At 48.0% G+C, this 15514-nt stretch overlaps 2 protein-coding genes across 6 annotated transcripts in view; both read right to left on the bottom strand.

Annotated features, from left to right (window-relative positions):
* Positions 1 to 15514, bottom strand: part of LOC144822715 (ADP-ribosylhydrolase ARH1-like) — a 538572-nt gene that overhangs the window by 31062 nt on the left and 491996 nt on the right. For all 5 annotated transcript variants that reach the window (XR_013608680.1, XM_078680534.1, XM_078680536.1 and 2 more), the window contains one exon: positions 9539 to 9899. Coding sequence is in view for 4 of the 5 variants with exons in the window: in XM_078680534.1 (XP_078536660.1) it covers positions 9539 to 9899 (361 nt within the window). In the remaining variant the exon portion in view is untranslated. The remainder of the gene's footprint in view (positions 1 to 9538; positions 9900 to 15514) is intronic.
* The window catches only part of LOC144822716 (ADP-ribosylhydrolase ARH1-like), a 506468-nt gene that overhangs the window by 355444 nt on the left and 135510 nt on the right, over positions 1 to 15514 (bottom strand). The gene's annotated exons all lie outside the window — the stretch shown is intronic.

The raw sequence follows: 15514 nt of genomic DNA, 5'->3' as shown, positions 1-15514 counted from the left end.
CCAATTAAGATATATAGACATATGGTTCTTCGTTGATCTTAATCCACAAGCTTTTTTTCTAATTTTCCCCAATATTCTCACTCACTGATTGGACACACTCCCTGTCCCTTGGTCTCTTTATTGGGGACTAAAAGATCTCAGGTATAGTGCCGCCACAAGGAGCCCATCAGACATTAGAGTGCCAGCCCGGTGTGGAGCAAAGCCCAAAAATGAAGCATGACACCCTCAGTTGAGTGAGAGTAACTGTTCCTAAGAGCATGTGCTCCCAGTGACACTACATATACTCCAAAGTGAGTTCCTAGTGACATTCACAAAACAGTATGCATTTTTTCTTATTTAGTTCTACTTTAGGAGAGTGTATACTGGACCGAAAAGCTCCTTGTCCTCTTGCTATTAGTTCTTACTAGACAGACAATGGAACTTTCCAGGTCAAGGAGATTAGCACAAAGGCTTACATTTTGTGACAAGACAAGATATAGAATATTGAAACAAACAGAAATATTTATATAATGTCACCACAGAATAGCTTAGTTGTATCATCGGCCTTTTATAGTATCACAGAACACGGCAAGGAGCTGCAAGCTTGAACTCTATAGGAAGTGAGTGATGCTGCTGAAATTGTAACTATTAAAATCCCTCTCTCAACTAGAAACTGTATCATTGCAATGGCCTGAACAATAGATAAAGAGTGTTGGACTTTGTCCTTTTTGCAGGGTCATCTCTGAACTTTTTGCCTTCCTCCTGATATTTTTTCTGACCTGGTGTTGGTCGTTTTAGGACTCTGGGCACTTTATCACTGCTGTCCAAGTGCATGTGCTCTCTATGGTAAATGATACCAATCAGTCCCCTGAATAGTGGTATCTCATATACCCGGGGCCAGTAAAATAAATGCTTCTGGTGGGCTTGCAGCGCTGCTTGCGCCACCCACTAAAGTAGCCTTCCAAACCTGTCTCAGGGCTCTGCCAGTGCAGGGCCTGCGCACACAGTTTACTGCACATAAAGTGGGTTCCACGTCTGTGACTCACCTTTTTCTACATATCAGTCACCCCTAAGGATAGGCCCTAGCTAGCCCGTTAGGCAGGGCACGCTGTAGGTAAAAGGAAGGGCATGTGCCTTAATAGTGTGGCATGTACTGGTTCTGACACTCAGCCATTTTGGTTTCTTACTACTGTGAGGCTTCCCTCTCATAGGAATGCATTGTGGATTCGCTGATATGTGTTTCAGTGGTAATTACTGAAATGAGCGGAGTAGCATGATCAAGTTTGATATGTTTGGAATAGTGGTAATAAATGCTGCGTGATGGGGTTCGCAGATTTATTATCACCATTTTAGAAATGCTACTTTTGGAAATGGCCATTTCAGTGTGCTATGTGTCTTTGTGCCTGCCTGTTGCGTATTGCATGTCTGGCTCTGGAGTGACAGAGACTGGGGAGGCGCAGTGGCTCCAGAGGGGCTGGGTGAGTCAGCGCTAGGCTGAATAGGCTGAACTGCATATGTAGTAGTGGGAGGGGTAGCACTTGGGCCTGAATAGGACTGTGCCTGCCTTACACAATGCTGGCTCAGTCCCCCTGTGGTGTGTCTGGGGCCAGAGCCTACACTAACAATGAGCTGGTGGTGCAAATAAAAAGATGTAGGGAAGTTCCCCCAGAACTGATTTGGATCAGGTGCAGAGCCCTGTGCCAGGGAAGAACAAAGACACTAACTACGATAAGTATTGGGGCTGTGACTACATGTGTGGAGCTGTTGTGCTTACTTGGAGCCGGAGGAGACTGCGTGGGACCAGGCTGCCCACTGGCCCACAAGCAGCAAGAACACCCAGCACAGCCGCTCATCAGCCAGCCAGGGCCACCAAACAGGAATCCTGGTATGAGGCAGTACAGGGCTTTCCTGTGGAGACCGAAGCTTCCCCTGCACGCCCCAGCAGCAGAGGACCAGAGAGGGCGCAGACGTTGGGCAGGAGGGATCCTCCCTCAGCGCAGCCCCGGTTGTGTGATGACAGCACATTATCAGGAAAAGATCTCCTGGTCGGGGCAGGGCTCTGGCCTCCTCCACAACAGAGTCCTGAATTCTCCGTGTCAGAGTGGGCCGGTCGCACAGTAGTAGACGCTTCAACCGGATTGTGAAGGTGAGGCTGCCCTTGTGCGCATTTAACTACAGCCATCCATGCAGCCCCGGGAGGGGGGTCCAGATGGGCTGCAAACGCCTGTCGCAGTACTGACAGGGAGTGGCAGGGTATGCGTACCCAATTGCCTGCATTGAGTCAGGCCTGACGGGTTGTGGGTTACGTCCTGCCTTTGGTCCTGTGAGAGTGGCTTTGCAGCATCGAAGTGCTGCCACGTTAGTTTCCTTTTACTCCTTGCCTGCTCCATACGTGGGGAGCAGTGTGCTTGCGCCGGATCTCCGCATAGGAACTGGGTGAGACCTCAAAGGAGACCTACAATTCCCAAGTGGGGAAGAATTCGCAAAAAGTACTGCATGCCCTACTAAGAGGCACCAGAGTGAGGTCCCCTCATTGACTGAGGAAGTGGAGGCAACATGCTTGTTGTGCAGTATATTGGTGATCTGCACATGCCTAACATAGGCATAATGGGTGTATGATATGGGCAATACTGCTTTGTTTTGCCTATTATGCACCAGGCTCAGTGATGACAGTTCTGCCTGATGCTCACATGTATGTTGGGTTACATTGCCAGGTTGGCTCTCCATGTACCGTAATGGTGATATTCTAATTCTACTTACTGCGACACATAACGTGTAGTCGAGTAGTTGAGGCGAGGTGGGAGTGGGACTGAGGTGTAGACCCGACCCTGATAATTATGTGCCATTTCTAAGCACCGGAAAGCACTGGCACAAGCAGGTTAAAGTACAATTTCCACAGAAAGTTTGTAGGCTCAGAAAGGGCACTCATAAAATATTCAAGCCATTTCATAGTGTGCCAAGTCAATGAAACCAGACACTCCCTAGGAGTTGACCCCATTTTTTCCAAAATGTGCTAATGATGCCCCAATATATATAAAACGTGTTACTTACCTGTACACTATGGTTCTCAGGTATTTATATCTTTCATAGATTCAAATGCTTGTATTTTCCCCGTCGTCATGGTGGGAGTCTCACGATAAATGAATAACAATAGCAGTAAATAAAACTGCATTGAAAACCATAGGGAAGTAAAGAGTTTGGTAGCCTATCAACATTATTATGTGCTCCAAATGCCAGCCAATCAGCTGCCAGCCCTGAGACCACACTCGCAGACAGAGCCACCATACCTCAGATTTCCAACCTCAAGTGTGAGCCAAGGATGTATCTAGAGATAAAAGTGTCTACCTGAGAAAACAGGGAGGAGGGCGGGCCGCAAGTGAATCTATGAAAGATATCAATACTGGAGAACCATAGTGTACAGGTAAGGAATTCGTTTTTTCTCCAGTATTGAATCTTTCATAAATTCACTGGCTTGTATCAGAATAGAGAGCAGTACTTATACTATGACGAGTTTCCAGTATAGAACCCTTTTTTCTTAGGGCTCTGCTTCTTATTACCAGAATAACATAATGACTTATAATAGCGAAACGTTTGCATGTCTCAGTGCATATCACACTGGAAACATGATACTTGAACATACCCAAATTGCATAGTAAGACCATCCAATGAAACACCTAAGAGAAAACATTTACCAAGAAATAACATAGCATGTCAGATATCGTCTGAGAAATACCTTAGTGAAACGAGTGCCGTAGAAATGCTTGTCCCACCGCTGAATCCGCTTTCCACACTGTGTCCAGAAAGTAATGCCTTGTAAACGTGTGCGCATTTGTCCATGTTGCCGCTCTGCAGATGTCCGGGAGGGATACTCCCGCGAACAATGCCGCTGAAGTTGCCATCTACCTCGTTGAATGAGAGCGAACTCTGGATCGCAGAGGCTTTCCGGCTTTCTCATGGCATAAAGAAATGGTAGAGGCTATCCTTCTAGAAATACTAGACCTTGACAGAGCCAAGCCTTTTCTGGGCCCAGAAAAGGCCACAAACATTTGGTTTGTCTTTCGAAAAGATTTTGTTTTGTCAATATAGAATTTGAGGCATCTTTTGATGTCCAGTGTATGCAGAGATGTTTCCACTGCAGAAGATGGGTTCTTAAAATATGTAGGCAACACAACAGGTTTATTGAGGTGAAAAGCCGAGTGGACTTTGGGAATGAACCTTATCTAGTTTGAATTGAAAAAACGGTTCTGCGATCCAGAAAGCCTGGATCTCACGGACCCTCCTGGCTAAAGTGAGGGCGAGCAGCAAAGCCACATTCCAAGAAACTAACTGTAATTCAGCTTTGTGAACTGGTTCAAACTGGGGATTCATGAGTAGCGCCAGGACTGTGTTGAGCTGCCATGGAATTGACGGATGCTTAAATGGAGGGAACACTCTGAAGAGCTCTTTCAGAAATTCCTTTATCACCCTCTGAGACCAAAGAGATGGACGATTTGGTGTTCTGCGATATCTTGAGATAGCCGCAAGATTTACTTTAACCGATGCATGGGAGAGTCCTGCCTTGGCTAAGTGTAATAGGTAAGGAAGAATTTACTCTGGAGAAGAGTGAAAAGGGTGCAGAGCTTGAGTGGAACACCACTGGCAAAATCTCTTGCACTTTGCTGTCTAAGTTTTATTCTTTGAAACTACTCAAGATTGAGAGAGTATATCTCGGCATTCCTGAAGGATATTCAAGGAAAGAAATTTGTGCTCATGAGGTTCCAGGCTGACAAGTTCAGTGATGTCAACTGTGGATGAAGAACTTGTCCTTTTCTTCAATGAGATTAGATCTTGAATCAAAGGAAACTGCACTCTGGGAGCCACTGACAGCTGGAGGAGCTCCAAAAACCTGAACTGTCTCGGCCATGCCGGGGCTATCAGAATCAAGTGGCACTGTTCTGACCTCATTTTCTGTAATACCCTCAGGATCAGAGGGAATGGGGGAAATGCGTACGCAAACATTCCTGACCAGAGGAGGTGTAGAGCATTTCCCCAAGATCCCGTTTGAGGGAATCTGCTTACAAAATGTTTGCATTTCTTGTTATGGTGATTTGCAAACGGATCCAGAGATGGAGTGCCCCATAAGCGAAATATTCACAAGAGTTGATCCTGAGCTAACTCCCATTAATGGGAAACACTGGCTGATCTGCCTAGAATGTCTGCCCTTGTGTTGTGAACTCCTGGAACATGCTGAACCTGCAGAGGGATGTTGTGCAGCAGAAGCCAGTTCCAAATCTCTTGAGCTTGTCCCAATAGGGGCTTTGATTTTGTACCTCCTTGCTTTAGCAGATAAAACATTGACGTCGTAATGTCTGTCCTGACCAGTACAGGCGAATTGTGGATTCTGGGGAGGAAAGACTGGGGACCCAAGAACACCGCCCTTAGCTCTAACAAGTTGGTGTGTAGCTGAGCTTCCTGAATGGTCCAATGGCCTTGTATTTTGAGGTCTCGTTGGTGTGCTCCCCATCCTTGCAGTGAGGCGTCTGTCGCCATGACATAATTGGGACATTGAGGCTAAAGAGCTGGCCTTTTGATAAGTTCTCCTTGATCCCCCACCATGACAGTGCTGCCTGTATTTGAGGAGTGATGGTGATTCGGTCCTTGAAGGACCCTTGGGATTGCACCCATTGCATGTCGAGTAGATCTTGAAGGGGCTGCATGTGTAGCCGGCAATTGGGAACTAAGGGGCTGCAGGAAGACATCATCCCCAACAATGATTTGAAGATTCTCACTGAAGTGGACCTTTTTGTTTGTAATTTTGACGCCAGACTTAAGATTTTTTGGGTGCGTTCTTCTGAAGGGTACGCTTTTGCTTCCTTCGTCTGGAGCCTGGCCCTTAGGAATTGAAGAGACTGCGATGGAATGAGAGAAGATTTTTCTATTTTGATCCGTGGGCCTAGAAATTGAAAGAGATCCATACAGCATTGTAAGGATTGCAGGGTGTCTTGGTATGATGCGCCCTTTATTAGCCAATCGTCCAGATTTGAATATATCTGGTGGCCTTGTAGTCTCAAGTGCGCTGCGACTGGCGCCATGCATTTTGTGAAAACCCTTGGTGCGGATCGGAGGCCGAAGGGTAACACTTTGAATTGGTAGTGGCGCCCTGCCACCGCAAATGGTAGATACTGCCTGTATTTGATGTGAATCGGGATATGAAAATAGGCATCTAAGAATGCCATGTATTTTCTCCTGAGCAGCATCAGGAGGATTTCTGGAAGGGACAGCATACGGAACGAAAATTTTCTGATGAATTTGTTCAAGCCTCTCAGATCCACTGCCTGCCTCCATTTGTAAGACTGTTTTTTTCGTATCAAGAAAAAATGAGAGTAAAATCCTTTTCCTCGCTGTTGAGGCGGTACCTCCTCTATTGCCTCTTTCACAATGAGCGACAGAATTTCTGCCTTGAGGGCTGAGAGATGTTGTTGCTTTCTGTGAACAGGCGATCCAGAGGTTTTTGTATAAATTCTAGGGTATGGCCTTGATGGATAACATCCAGTACCAATCTGTCCATTGTTATGGACAGCCATTGATGATAAAAACGAGAGAGGTAATGGTTCTACTTGAGTATGACGAGGTAGTCGGCACCTTGGCATTGTCACTGTCTCCGATTGGAGTACTATGATTTTCCCTTTGCCGCAGACTTCCTTCTGCTTTGTTGCTGGTAGGAAGTGTTTGAGGAACGAAACTGCTGGTTGCTGGGGAATTGACGGTAACCCTGTTGGTGATAAGGTTGGTACCTGTTGGATTGGAAGGAGGATCTCTGATTATACTGGCCTCTTCATCCTCTTCTACGAAAAGACTGGAACCTATTTTATTGTAGGGAACGATCGTGCTGCGTCTGTGTCCGATTTCATTCCTTGAAGGGCATCATCGACGTGTTTGCCGAAGAGACTCTCCCCATCAAAAGGCATATCGACAATGTTTGCCAGGACTTCAGGCCTGAATGATGTAGCCTTTAACCAACCTTGTTTGCGGTACAAACAAACCTGGAAGTAAACAAACAGGGTCAGACCCTGGCTTGGCAGTTCGGGCTGGACTGTTCCCATGAGGCACAGGGTCAGACTGATTTGCATATGGCCAGGTCTGAACTGGGGTGGCAGAGTGGGCTAAAGAACCGTGATGGATTAAACCCAGATCTGTTGACTGGGTGTGAGTGTTTGATTGGTTCAGATGCTCCGTCCATCACCACACCCTTTTGTACCGCTTTGTTCGCCATAAGTTGGCAGGGTATGCTCAGACGTGGGTCCCTTGCTCACTTTGCCACTGGATTCAAGCAAGCCTGGCTGAAGACGGCTGGAATGCCAGAAACTGGTCCTAGGAAGCTTGTTTCCGGTCCAGGGAAGGCATGGCTTGGCAGTTCGGGCAGGACTGTTCCCATGAGGCACAGGGTCAGACTGATTTGCATATGGCCATGTCTGAACTGGGGTGTCAGAGTGGGCTAAAGAACAGTGATGGATTAAACCCAGATCTGTTGACTGGGTGTGAGTGTTTGATTGGTTCAGATGCTCCGTCCATCACCACCCTCTTTTGTACCGCTTTATTAACAGAGAGCAGCTTTTTTTTAGCAAAACACCCTCGCCCCCGCACGTTCTCTTTGTGGAGAAGTTAATGTTTACGTTTGTTTTATCGAGAAGGAGTCACTACTTGCACGATCCCAATATAAAAGGTTTGCTCTCCGTGCTTTGCCCCATACAGCGACTACCCACCCCTCCCCCACCTCTGGCAAATAAGCGGCATCTCACCCCCGCATTGTGCTCCGAAGATTCCATTAAAAGAGATCAATGTGCCCAGACGGCCCGGGCAGTGGAGAATCAGTTTCAATTTCTAGACATAGCAGCCGGATTCTTAAGGGAATACCCATTAGCCAGAACGGTCATTCAAAACAGCAGAAGCGAGAGGGCGAGAAGGTAGGCAAAGCAGCCCACGTTTACTCCATGGTGCTCTACGCACTCATCAGATCAGTCGACCTGCTCTTAAAAAAGATAGAGCATTTTTTAAAACCACTGAGATTGTTACTTAGTGTGAGCAGGCGGCTGATACGGCCAGTGCTAGTCCACCCCCCAGAGACCAGCGCGACAGCAGGACACCCGCCCGGCCAATGGCCTAAGCAGCGCAGCGCAGCTCCGGCTCAGCCGAGGCCTCCGCAGCCACACTCCCTACCCCCCACACCTCCCTGAGAAAAGTTACCCTGGAAACCAGCCATGCTATCAGCCATTCCACTAGCACCTTCCCCGCATGCCAACCTGTAATTCGAAGTGTGAAGGACTTCTTATACACGTTAAAATAAACGCATTCCAAGTATACAATTACCAGAGGATTCGTATTTTAGACCACGTTTGTATCCATTTCACCCACGCTCCCAAATCACACGACAACTAGGATATACAATGGTTCCCTTTCTCTTTCTGCCATAATATAGTCCTCATCGAAAGAAATAGCAAAAACATCTATTTCTTTCATTTTGGTATAATCGCGGCACCCGCACTTTACTTTTAAAATGTTATAAGTAAAGAGCGGGTGCCGCGATTATACCAAAATGAAAGAAATGGATGTTTTTTCTATTTCTTCCATTTTGGTATATTCGCGGCACGCGCTCTTTACTTATAACATTTTAAAATTAAAGCGTGGGTGCCGCGATTAAACTAAAATGAAAGAAATAGAGAAAACATCTATTTCTTTCATTTTGGTATAATCGCGGCACCCGTACTTTACTTTTAAAATGTTACAAGTAAAGCACGGGTGCCGCGATTATACCAAAATGAAAGAAATAGATGTTTTTTCAATTTCTTTCATTTTGGTATATTCTCGGCACGCGCTCTTTACTTGTAACATTTTAAAAGTAAAGCGCGGGTGTCATGATTATACTAAAATTAAAGGAATTTCTCATTTAGAGCCGTCCCACTTGGACGGGTTTTGCCTGACTTACGTGTGGGGTAAAAGGTTTATTATTCTTCTTTATGGGGCCATCTGTTTCGCCCCATAAAGAAGATAAGAAACCTTTTACCACACACGTAAGTCAAGGAAGCCAGTCCAAGTGGGATGGCTTCAAAAGAGAAAAGAGTACTCATTAATATCTCTTTTCCAATGGCTGGCCACCGTTTAGCATGAACGGTGACGCCAGCCAATGGAAAAGAGGGGCCGGGCTTAACCTCGCTAGTGAAAGTGCTCTAAAAAAAAAAAAAGATTTTGCGTGCTCGACTGCGCATATGCGCAGCCTACGCTAGCGAGACCTAAACAGGGTACTGTCAGGGGTCAAAAAGAGCAAGCAGGGGGTCGCAACAGCGACCCCAATAGCTTCTAAATAAAGTCTATGAATGAGCCTAAAGCAATTGGGGGCATACACTATATAGATTAACGTTATAATACATTACATTTATGTGCTACCCCCACTTAAACAACTTTTTACCAGTTCTATTGGTGCCAATAGCTTGTAGGGCAGTGGCTGTTTCGCAGGTCGGATCTGCAGGCAGCAAACAGCGTAACACACAAAAGACTAAGAAATGTAGTGTAGCCCTTTGCTTACCAGGATTCCAGATTCTCTGAGACACAGTGGTTGGCGTTTGTGATATACTTCTTAGCCACTGGCAGTACATCCATCAACCCTTTACCCCATTCTTGTGGGGATTTTCCATTTACAGCATAGCTGGTGAACAGTGCAGAGGCCAGGGATCCCAAATAGCCAGTAGGGTGGTGATGAGTCATTCGTCCACTTTCTATGCTGACTTGGACCAGGAGGTCCTGCTGCTCGGGCCGTGGGAATCGCAGCCCAATGCACATAGCTCTCATCGCTGCCCCACACCCACCTTCCCTCTTGTTAAATGGAATCTTCCATCCCTCTGGGACATCTGGCTTCAGGATCAGAGCATTGCTTACACATGTGGGACCTGGTACAAAAACATAATGACAGGAGTCATACGTCAGCTATTTTTCCAGGGTAGGGTTGTGTTAATCTAAATACCTAGCCAATCCCACTTTGTTGAATCAGATTTCATTTTTAATAAAGAAAATTCAAAGAATCATTTAAATGCAAGCACTGTCATAAATCCCTGTTTCTACCATCCAGTTAGTGAGGTGCAAAATAAATGGAGTTTATTTACATATGTATTGCTATGGAGCCACTTTAACAAAACAAACACCTCTGGGAGCACAACTGCAGTTCTTTCCTATTTCTGTGCATCTAAGGCAGGTTTGTCCTATGAAGGGTGGTCGATGTTTCTTCTGGTCTTTCTGTTAGAGTCAAAGCACGGATGCAAAATTAGAGCCAAGGAAATGTAGAATGGGTGTGCTTTCATGAAACCGATATAAGCATAAAGGCCCATGGGGACCCCTTGAAAGGTCTATTATTATGTGTATGGTACAAATTCATAGCGTCCCAGGGCCCTGTTCAGGGAGGGGGCTGATGCAAGCCCACCAGAGATGCCCAGTGGATGAATTCACTGGTCTCCTTCCAAAGAGTGCACTAAGAATGCCCTTGAGAATATAACCAAAGATGCCTCTTTTATTCCAGTGGCAGATGTGGCAAAACTCAATTGGGTTTCAGGGGGTAGAGGGTGGGGGTGAGGTGGGGAGTACGGACGATTTGGGAAATAATAATTAAAAAAATACCTGTCCTGCCGCCGACGCTGCCGGCCGACTTGGTGCTCCTCTTCTGTCCTGCTCCTGATGGTGTCCCACCAGTCCCTGGGAAACCAGCACAGGCTCCCCACCTAATCCCAGCGCTGCTCTCAATAGAATCAGAGCTGTGCCAGGATTGGTCTGAATGGCCTGGTTTGGAGGTTCACTGTTTAGGGCATTTATTGGACTAAGCTACGTTTAGGATTGTTTGGGCCTTAGGTAAATGTTTATATTAAGAGCTGTAATGTGACTGGTGCCTATGATGTCACATTATGATCTTCAATAAGTTGGACAGTCTTGCCTCTAATTGTGGCAGGTGCTGGGATACTACAGAGAGAACAAGCGGTGGAGGGATACTGAAACCTATTAGGTTCCAGTAGTTGTCCCAGACATCAGAGGTTCTCTAGATATGCTTATTTAAAGACAAAGCCAGGTCCCTCCTCAACCTACTCAGACGGGGACAACTAGGCTGCCATACTCCTGACCGGACATGGTAGCACCTTCCATTCTTAAATCAGATTTGAGGTTTGACTCTGTGATGAAAGATTCAGAGATGAATTCCCCGGAGTATTTATGGTACAGCTGGATGATTTGTGCCACTTTTCTCACTTATTTGAGAGGTAGGACAATGTGACTGCACAGAGTGGATCAAGGGTGTCCATGAAGTTACCAGGGTATACCAGTGGATGGGCAAGGTTTATGTGTCTACTGTAGGTCCAGGAAGGATGGATTAGTGTCAGATTTTGAGGATATCCACAGATGCTACATTTACTTATAATGATACTGAATGTAAATCGCATAGTGATTATCCTGAAAACCTTATATGGATCCAGCCTTCTTCAACCTACAATGAACAGCCATCAGACTAAGGTGTCCACCAAGGCACAATGGCTCCAAACCTTGGTGGGAAGTAATGCTGCTTGGAATTCAATTACCATTAGTCTCAGTCCATGGGCAACTAAGGGGCCTATTAGGATGGCGGTCGGATTTTTTCCGGCCGCCACGGTAGGAGAGATTGGGTCGGACCGCCAAGCGTGCTGCGGTCCCGCACATTGTATTATGATATGACCGCCGTATGCATGGCGGTGATTGGGTCCGTCCGCCATGCTTCCAGCGGTCCCGCCCGTTGTATTATGATGGGCCCCGCCACCGCAGCTGACTGATTCCGCAGCATTAACAATGTGGCGGGCGGTACTGGCAGGTGCACCGCTGCGTCGCGAAAAAGAGCATGTAGTGCATTTCACTGCACTACGTGGCAGGCACTACACTGTGCCTGTCACTTGGTACAGTGAAATGTAGTGGGGTACCATGGGTAGCCCCCTAGTGCATCCACACCCCCCCAACAGGAGGGGGGCCCGCAACGGGCCCAAAACAGAATCTCTGCCAGCCTTTCCATAGTGGAGAGACCGCCGCGGAAAAGCTGGCGTCCGCATGCATCCTAATCCGGATGGCGGAAAAAGCGCGGCACTATTTTAGGAGTCCAGCTCCGCCCGCCAGGCCAGCGGGCAGACGGATTTTCACACCGCCGCGGTCACCACCGCCATCATAATCTGATTAGCGGTTTTCAAGGTTACGATCAGGGTGCGGAGGCCACCGCCGGCCCAGCGGTGGCGACCCGCCCGCCATCGTAATAGGCCCCTAAGTGTTTATTGTTTAAGAAGTGCAGTTCATTTATCCCTTTTATGGCAAGAAGGTGTACTACATGTACTGTGTGCTGCAATAAGCCAATATAGCTTAATAACATGTCTTTCTCTAAGACCCTTTCCAGCTCTAGGAGTTGTAAAATAGTACGCATATGGCGCAGCAGAGACATTAATGTTTTTCTAACAATTTACATTCCAAATTGTTTAAAAGACATTTATAAGGAGTTTTAGTAAATGCTATGTCTCCTTTTGGTCATTTTAGAGCACTTGAATGAGGAATACAAGGAAACAGTAAGTGGGTTCGAGTCCAGTTGGATGGGTGAGTAACCTTATCTAGACTTTTCGATTGCAGCCTCTGCTTGGTGTTCAGTTCTGTTCAAGACGGGTCTGAATAGTTGAGGAGTTTTCCGAACTTGCTATTGGGTCTGGATTACAAATTCAGACGGAGGGCATTAATGAGGTAAGGTCCTTGTATGCCCAGGCATGCGTGCCAAGGTTTCATTCTCTTCAACCACTGTTTGTAAATCCAAATAATGGATTAGAGTAAAGAGCTCTGGTAGGAGCATAACGGGGAACCCGTTTCTGCAGGCATACTGGTCTTTTTCCCAAGTATGGTTTATGGAATTACACAGATACCTAAATATCTACGTGTCAGGATCCCAGTTTCACATTTTTAGTGATTTATACACAGAAAGACAGAACTCAATCTACTCTCCTGTCTATTTTTATTTGTAAAATCGAATAAATGGGAAACACGTACTTTGATTATTTGCAGTTTCGATACAGTGGCTCTGCACACTAATCTCATTCCTTTGGCTCAGGAAAAATGTTCCTTCTCAGTTTGCAATTGACGGTCAAATGAGATTTATATGTTAATAAAAAGTGTGGCTTATGGTAACTTGCAAGCCTATAGGGCGCATGACATTCTGTGCACATTTAACTCTGATACCTTCCTTCTCCCATGCACAGGTTCTCTGCATACTTTAGAGCATGTACTGCTATGGAAGGTTTCAGGTGCAAAAGATCTTTCGCAACCTGCACATTACCATTGATATGCAACATCTTCGGGTTTCAAGTTAAGAAATGCATTAAACAACTTCAACACGAACTGTATTTAGCACACTTAGCTAAAAAACGTTACTTGTATATTGTGACTTAACATTGCACAAAATCTCTAGACGCACACAAGCAAGAATGTACTTAGATGTAAACATATTTTCCCAGAACAAGAATGTGAATACATATCAATAAATGGAGAAATTCGGTAAATATCGGTAAATGCAAAACGAATGTCATATAAATAAACACCATAAAGCGAGAGTATCTAGTATCTGCTGTCACTATTTCATTCTTCAATCCAAAAAAACATTTTGGTTGGATTCAATTTCAATCTACAACAAGACTGCCTATTTGAATTTGGTTCACAATAAAAAAGTGGAACATAAGGAACCTGTTAGACGGGGACCCTGAGGGTCGGCCGGATACTGGGGGAGAGATCCCCGAGTGGGACCGTCTCCGGCGATCGTACTGACAAGTTACCTCCCTCCCCACAAACAGGCACCACACCAAGTCGAGTTCAATGCTTTATGTAAGGTTCTTAAGGCAAGGATATCAGCGATACAGGATATCTCGGACCCGGGGGTCCTCTCACTTCTAGTCTCTGTAGGGAAAAGGGGGTAGCGGGACAGTCTTGGTACCGGATCGGTACAGGTGGCGTTAAGAGGCGAGCTCACAATCCTCGAGCTGGAGTGTCTGTGGATCGGGCCGCGGCGGCGCCAGCAGGCCAAGATGATAGTCTCACAAAGCAGAGGGCCGCGGCAGCGCCAGCCGGCCAAGTCGATGGATTCACGAGGCAGAGGGCCGCGGCAGCGCCAGCAGGCCAAGACGATGGTTTCACGAGGCAGAGGGCCGCGGCAGCGCCAGCAGGCCAAGACGAAGGTTTCACGAGGCAGAGGGCCGCGGCAGCGCCAGCAGGCCAAGACGAAGGTTTCACGAGGCAGAGGGCCGCGGCAGCGCCAGCAGGCCAGTTACGGATGAGTTCTTCTAGGGTCTCTCGACTCCAGGATACAACTGCCTTCCTGTCCTGGGGCTGCCTCAGTTATAGGTCTGGCACTCTTTGATGTCCGGACCCTCGCTCTTGGAGGTCGGGAGGTCTGGGATGAGGGAGTCCAGACACCCAGCAGGGGGGTGGAGCCAGCGCCCCAGGAGGCTGGGGGTGCTCGGCACCAGGCGGGGGAGAGCCATCGACACTTCGTACTCCCATTGACCTGCCAAGTGGGCCGTTCACCTCCTGGGTGGAGGGTGGTGCCGGGATGTCGGGGCCTGGTCAGGCCCAGGGTTGGGGTCGGGCTGAGGCCGCACGGCCGCGTGGTGCCGTGTCCAAGATGGCGGCTGGGCCGGGCAATGGTGCTGACGGTGGCCCGGGCCCTGTCCTGCGGGGAGGGAGCGAGCCCTTCATGTGGCCTGTCCAACATGCGTCCCCCCCAGCTGAAGACGGGGGGAGTCACCCATCTTCTTGGGGACTTTCCTCGTCGAGGCGGAAAAAGCGGGACAGGCCATCCGCGTTGGCGTGGTCTTGGCCGGGTCGATGTTCCACAGTGAAGTCCATCCCCTGCAGGGAGATGGACCAACGTAGCAGCTTCGGGTTCTCCCCCCGCATTTGCATCAGCCATTGCAGGGGTCGGTGGTCTGTTTGCACCCGGAAGTGGGTGCCGAAGAGGTAGGGCCGGAGCTTCTTGAGTGCCCAGACAACGGCGAAGGCCTCTCTCTCAATGGTGCTCCAGCGCTGTTCTCGGGGCAAGAGGCGTCGGCTGATGAAGACCACCGGATGGTCGACCCCTTCGGCGTTGAGTTGGGAGAGGACGGCCCCCACACCATGATCGGAGGCGTCCGTCTGCACAATGAACTCCCGGCTGTAGTCGGGAGCCTGGAGCACGGGGGCCGTGCACATGGCGGTCTTTAGCTTTTCGAAGGCCGATTGGCAGGCCGGGGTCCAGTTGACGGTTTTGGGGCTCTTTTTGGAGGTGAGCTCCGTGAGGGGCCCCACGATGCTGCCATAGTCCTTCACGAACCGCCGGTAGTATCCGGTGAGCCCCAGGAAGGCTCGGACCTCCGTTTGGATCGTAGGGGGTTGCCAGGCCTGGATGGCAGCGATCTTGAGTTGGAGAGGGGCCACCAGCCCGCTTCCCACTTGGTGTCCTAGGTAGGTCACGGACCCTTGGCCAACCTGGCACTTGCTGGCT

The sequence above is a fragment of the Lissotriton helveticus genome, chromosome 3_1 (genome assembly GCF_964261635.1).
Source record: "Lissotriton helveticus chromosome 3_1, aLisHel1.1, whole genome shotgun sequence".
NCBI lineage: Eukaryota > Metazoa > Chordata > Amphibia > Caudata > Salamandridae > Lissotriton > Lissotriton helveticus.
This window is presented reverse-complemented; position numbering and strand designations above follow the sequence as displayed.